Source organism: Balaenoptera borealis, assembly GCF_965194805.1.
Source record: "Balaenoptera borealis genome assembly, contig: HAP1_SCAFFOLD_2214, whole genome shotgun sequence".
In the NCBI taxonomy this organism is placed as follows: Eukaryota; Metazoa; Chordata; class Mammalia; order Artiodactyla; family Balaenopteridae; genus Balaenoptera; species Balaenoptera borealis.
The window spans coordinates 7293-13752 of NW_028122069.1; the positions used below are offsets into that span (position 1 = coordinate 7293).

A 6460-nucleotide genomic window follows, 5' to 3' on the forward strand; every position below is an offset into this window, starting at 1 on the left:
TGCTCTGCAATCCATACTCCTAAGGGGAATAGAGGGAGTGCGTCCTCTGTGTGTCCGATGCCCTGTGTCTTCTGGGCGAGGCTTTCCTTTGGAGCTGAGAAACTGAAGCTCACATTAACCTAAGCGGCTAAGACGCTCCGTGTGTGTGTGTGTGTTTTGGGGGGTGGGGGAGGGTCCTCTTTGGTCCAGAGCCGAGGTCTCTGCACTTCCAGCCCAGCTCCCCACGCCAGCCCTGATGGGCACGGAGTCTCTTTGTCCAAGACAGACAAAGGAAGACAGAGCCAGAATGAAGTCAACAACTTTTATTACAGCTCACATATTTCATAGAAAAAGGAATGTAGCGTCAGGTCCGGTTGTATGAAAAACGGTAAAATGCAGGTTCGTCCTGGTTGCTCTGTTGACACCCGGGGCAGGCTCTCCGCGACATCAGGCACAGCAGCTGCACTTGTCCGAGGCCCCTTTGCAGACGCAGCCCTGGGCACACTTGGCGCAGCCCACGGGGCAGCAGGAGCAGCAGCCTGGGGAAGCGAGGGCAGCGTGCGGTCGGACCACGCGTTGTCCGGAGCCACCCTTCCCAGCAGCAGGCCTGGCCCCAGCTGCCCTCAGGCCCAGACCCTGAGTTTAGGATGGTGTCCTCTGCCCTGAGATCATTGCTCTCAGACACTAGGTTCAGGTTGCCTGCCCCATCTGTGCCCAGGACAGGGCACAGAGCCTTGGAGAGACAGTGAGCAGGGCCTCTGGGGACGAGAGAAAGCCAGCGCCCAGCACCGTCAGTGATGTGAGCAAAGTCCTCAGGATCAAAGTGGAGGCAAAGCCCTGACAGAGCAGCTCCCGCTCGGGATAGGGAAGCTCTGGGCTGCTTCGACAGGAAGGGGCTGCCCCAGGTCTGAGAAACCACACACGGTCACTAGTTCATGTCCCTAAAGTGCTTCAGTCCCTGAGAGGATTCAGAAGCGTGACTCAGGAGGCAGGAGGACTAGTTCTACTGACAGGTCTGAGGTTGTTTGTTAATGACCCGTCTGGGCCTCAGTCTCCCTGTTCTCTAGTGCGCACTTGGGTCTCGGTCATCTGGAAGGTGATTCCAGCTCTGATTGTGAATCCCTTCCTGGTGGTGGGGGGGGGGGTGGGTGGTGGGGGTTACCGGGAAGTTTGGTCACTGTCCTGCTCCTGCCTGCTGAGCTCTGGGCTCCCTGCTCGCACTCAGCCCAGACCCCGCATTCCCAGAGAAGGCCCCGCACACTCACTCTTCTTGCAGGAGGTGCATCTGCAGGCTTTGCAGGTGCAGGAGCCAGCGCAGCTGCAGGAGCCGCCTGCCAGGAAGGGAAAGGCCCGCGGTGAGCAGGGAGAGGGATGCAGGAGCTAGAGCAGACGGTCAGCAATGCCTCCCTGAGCCCTCCTCCTCTGTCAGGACCCAGCCCTGGGAGCTCGTGTCCACTCAGGCGGATAGAGAAGCCCCAGCTCCTCTCTTCTGGTCCAAGGAGAGTAGGTCCCCTCCTGATGGACTCCACAGGGAAGGTCCCAGGCTCCAGACCCAGCCCAGGCTGACTGGGGCTGGGGGCCAGGGCCCATGGCCTGAACCCGAAAGAGGCAATGTCCCCTCCTCCCATCAAGTCCTGGCAGCTCCGAGGCCTCCTCCAAACACTGGGTCCCGGTCTAGCAGTCCCCTGACCAGCTGGGTGACCTCAAGAAGGACAGCCTGGAGCCTCCGTGCCCTCAGTGTTAACGGAGAGGCAAAGGGAGACTGACGTGCTCTCAGGAGCCTGGCAGGCAAGAAAGCCCTGGACCCGTGACAGGAGTCCTCCTGAGCTCCAACTCAAAACCCTCCCTTCTCGTCCTGTGCCTGCGAAGGGGGGCATCCTAAGGCTCAAAGCCAGGGTTCCCTTACCAGTGGGGCAGGAGCACTTGGGGTCCATCTGGAGGAGGAGTGAGGCCCGAGGTCCAAAGCAAGGGGCGAAGTGGCTTCACTGGTCCGGTCGGGGGCGTGTGGGAGCCAGGAGCCCGTGGGCTCAGTTATAGGCCGAGGAGGCGGCCCGGGCGCAGAGGCCCCGCCCCCGCCTTGCACCCGCCCCGCGGATCCGCGCCCGCGCCCGCGCCCGCGCTGCCCGCGGCGCCCTGGGCCGGGCTGTGAGCAACACGCGGGGCCGAGCGCACGATTCCACTTCGGTGCCGGCTGGAGCGGAGGAAGCGGGTGCCGTGCGGTAAGCGGTGTCCCAGCCCCCTGGCCGCCCCTTTGCGATGTGGCCGACGGGAGCAGCCCCCCTGTTGCCGGGTTGTGCAGGAATCCAGCTCCCGCGTCCTCCGGTCTTCCCCGCCCCAGGCCGCGCGCCGCCGGCCTCCGGGTCGCCGTTTCCTGCAGCCTGAGAACAGCCCCCGCCTCCCGCTCGTGTCCCTGGCTTGGCCGGAGCCGGGGAGCGGTGTCAGAGACCGCAGGCGCATGTGACCCTCACCGCCGTTTCGCCCACCCCGTGTGTCCCCAGGCGTTGGCAGCCCCGGTCCCCACCACGGTCCTTTGGAAGCACTTTTCCGGTACCGTCTCCTGTAACCGCCCCGCGATGAACATTGCCTTCGGCCGCTAGTCGTCACTTGTGTTTTCCTTTCCTGGAGGGATCATGGCGCATTTCTCCGGGGGCTCCTTTGCCTAAACTTTGCCGGGGCGCTCCTCACCGTGGCCGGTCCACCCCACGCCAGGGTGGAGGTTCCCTGATCATGGGATGCTCCCCAGGGAAGGCATCACTGTAGGCGATAGGCAGACCTGGCATGAAATAACAAAGCGACACAAGTGGAGAGTTCCCTTTGGGTAGTCCTGACGATTACACACCATGGAGTCCATGCCAAGCCTTGTTAATCACTTTTGCTCTTTGAATTGTCACACCAACCCGGAAGGGAGCTAGTAGTCAGCAGCCCGTTTCCCAAAGGCCAAACTACCTACAGTACGAGGAGGCTACAGTAAAGGCAGGCACACGGTGCTGGGGAGTGGTGCCCTGCTTCTGTGGTCTTGTGGCTTCGCAGCTGAAAGAGAGAGTCAGTGAGAAAGCTCCCCTTTGGCCCAGAGCTGTGTCTTCAGCCCGTCTCTACCGTGTCCAGCTGAATCCTGGGGGGGGACCGAAGTGACAGAATAGGAATGTATTTATGCTTTTGTGGCTTCCTTCTGACTCTCTCCTTCAGCAGTGTTCAAGAGGCTTCTTTTGGTACAACGTATTTCAGAAAATCCCTGAAAAGAAAATGGTAAGGAAATCCTGGTGCAGGTGACAGCAGAGATGGCAGGATCCTTCTGCATCTGTTAGGAGGACACCGACTGTCTTGCTCACGGCTTTCTATCTGTAGTGTCAATGGCTCCTTGCGTGAAGGGAGGATAACCCCCTCCGGGGAAGTGGTCCCATGCTCACAGGGTTGATGAGGACGACCCAGAACACAGAGCTAAACACACCATCCTTGCTTGCGTGTCTGGAAGGAGAACAATGTCTCCTAGGCTAATGATAACAAATAAATAAATAAATAGGTGATATGATCGATTACTCCCTGAGTGCCCAGTATATTCTGACATTCTTTGCACGGATTCAGTTCTTTCATCCCGAGAGCCAGACACTATTTTTTTGCCCTTTAGAGCAGCGGAGACTGAGCCACAGCGAGGTTATGTCCCATGGCTATCTGTGGCACAGATGGGACTGGCCCTCCTGCAGGCTGACTGCAGCCCCCCGCCCAACCGGACAGCATGTCATGCCATGAAAGGTGAGGACACTGAACACCTGGCCCAGAGGCAGCAGTGGGAAAGCACTGAGCAGCTGGCAGTCAGAACCCTCTGCACAGCTCTGTGACCTCTCTGGGCTTCAGCCTCCCACCTCTGCAGCCAGGAGCACAGCTGGACTGTCTCCGAAGACCCTTGTGGCCCTGAAAAAGGAGAGGCCGGATTCAGCCTCCAGTGATGTCATAACCGGCACCATGTGGCCGGGAGGTGAGACAGCTGTAGTGTAGGTTTGGTCCTTTGAGTCTAGGCTGTGTGCCCTTGGGTAAGTTGCTTAACCTCTCTGGAATTGGCACCGTCGCTCCAGACCATGCAGGTTCACTGAGTGTGTCCAAATGCTGTGGCGGTGACTCGTTCCATGGGGCTTGTTGGAGGAGATCCCCACGCCCTCTGGCACTGGATAAGCAAGGTTCCTATCCATCTCTGCCCTCACCATGGGCTTGCTTGCAAAGCAGGGCGCCTTTCTCCAGGAGCTTGTTGGGAGCTAAAGGATTCTCCGTGCACAGATGTCAGTGTGGAGATAGCGATCAGAAAGGACACCGTGTGGGAAGCCCGAGCTAGGAACCAGGCCACTGTCTCGCTTATTCCCCCTCTTGGAAATTAATCTTTTCTATAGAAAGGAGGAAATGACATCTCAGAGAGTATCAGTGACTTGCCAGGTCAGGAAGTGGCACGGTGGCTGTGAACCCGGGTGCCTGACACCAGCACCCACGCACGCAGCACGGGCCGGCTCCCGAAATGCCCTCTTCACACAGGGCACCTGTGGCCGATCTTGGTCCTGACTTCTGAGCCTCTTGTCTCCTCTTTCTCTTGGAGTGCCCATGAAATAGGAATTCCCTCCCCAGACCGCCAGGGGGCCCAGCACCTGAACTATATCACCTGTCCCCTCAGCACACACGTCTTGCTAATAAACACCACCAGGCCCTCCGCACTGCAGCACCACCATCACTCTGCAGCGGAACACGTGAAGTCCTCCTTCTGAAACCAAGTCTCCGGGAAACGGCTGGGAAATGCCCACCAGACAAATCCAAGTCACTTTCGGGGTGTCAGGTAGCCACGGGCTGGATTTTGAGGGAAGGGACGATGTCAGGCTGATCTAGGGAGGCACTGGCGAAGATTCAGGGCCAAGCCCCTGCAGGGAGCCGTCAGGGGTGGCGAGTGTCCTGTCCGTAGCCCTGGGCGAGCCAAGACTGATGTTGCGTGTGGGGAGGCAGGGGGCAGAGCTGCTCCAGGCGTGTGTGGTCCACACAGTGGGGCATGTGTGAAGTGTTCCCGGGACTCAAGCACACACTTCAATGTATGTGCAGCCTATGAGAGCCTCTAATTTTCAGAATTGCTCCTCCACGTGTTAAGGTGATTTTACGTGTTGAAGGGAAAAATGGGTTTCCCATATCGTGTCCTTTTACATTTTTTTCTTAGCGATTCTTTTTACTGACCAGGGTGAAAACTGTGGCAGAAAATACAAATAGGTCTTTCCAGGGTGTGTTAGACGCAAGCCCCGTGTAGAAGTCAAACAAGGGGGGTGTGGGATTCCATCCCCTCTGGGTGCTTTTCCAGGCTCTCATCACCGAGGACTGAGTTTGGCAGGGGCCCCCAGAGAAGGAAAATGAGAAACGGACCACTTGCTCTGCAATCCATACTCCTAAGGGGAATAGAGGGAGTGCGTCCTCTGTGTGTCCGATGCCCTGTGTCTTCTGGGCGAGGCTTTCCTTTGGAGCTGAGAAACTGAAGCTCACATTAACCTAAGCGGCTAAGACGCTCCGTGTGTGTGTGTGTGTTTTGGGGGGTGGGGGAGGGTCCTCTTTGGTCCAGAGCCGAGGTCTCTGCACTTCCAGCCCAGCTCCCCACGCCAGCCCTGATGGGCACGGAGTCTCTTTGTCCAAGACAGACAAAGGAAGACAGAGCCAGAATGAAGTCAACAACTTTTATTACAGCTCACATATTTCATAGAAAAAGGAATGTAGCGTCAGGTCCGGTTGTATGAAAAACGGTAAAATGCAGGTTCGTCCTGGTTGCTCTGTTGACACCCGGGGCAGGCTCTCCGCGACATCAGGCACAGCAGCTGCACTTGTCCGAGGCCCCTTTGCAGACGCAGCCCTGGGCACACTTGGCGCAGCCCACGGGGCAGCAGGAGCAGCAGCCTGGGGAAGCGAGGGCAGCGTGCGGTCGGACCACGCGTTGTCCGGAGCCACCCTTCCCAGCAGCAGGCCTGGCCCCAGCTGCCCTCAGGCCCAGACCCTGAGTTTAGGATGGTGTCCTCTGTCCTGAGATCATTGCTCTCAGACACTAGGTTCAGGTTGCCTGCCCCATCTGTGCCCAGGACAGGGCACAGAGCCTTGGAGAGACAGTGAGCAGGGCCTCTGGGGACGAGAGAAAGCCAGCGCCCAGCACCGTCAGTGATGTGAGCAAAGTCCTCAGGATCAAAGTGGAGGCAAAGCCCTGACAGAGCAGCTCCCGCTCGGGATAGGGAAGCTCTGGGCTGCTTCGACAGGAAGGGGCTGCCCCAGGTCCGAGAAACCACACACGGTCACTAGTTCATGTCCCTAAAGTGCTTCAGTCCCTGAGAGGATTCAGAAGCGTGACTCAGGAGGCAGGAGGACTAGTTCTACTGACAGGTCTGAGGTTGTTTGTTAATGACCCGTCTGGGCCTCAGTCTCCCTGTTCTCTAGTGCGCGCCTGGGTCTCGGTCATCTGGAAGGGGATTCCAGCTCTGATTGT

The 6460-nt window shown here is 58.5% G+C and overlaps 1 protein-coding gene across 1 annotated transcript; it reads right to left on the minus strand.

Moving 5' to 3' along the window:
- Positions 1-426: 426 nt before the first annotated feature.
- LOC309622349 (metallothionein-1E) lies at positions 427-1972 on the minus strand (the record flags this gene model as incomplete). The annotated part of the gene is made up of 3 exons (XM_082409445.1): positions 1886-1972; positions 1245-1310; positions 427-518 (listed from the first exon to the last, which is right to left on the minus strand). Exons 1-3 carry the CDS (start codon positions 1911-1913, stop codon positions 427-429), a joined length of 186 nt encoding a protein of 61 aa, XP_082265571.1. The 5' UTR covers positions 1914-1972.
- Between the last annotated feature and the right edge of the window lie 4488 nt (positions 1973-6460).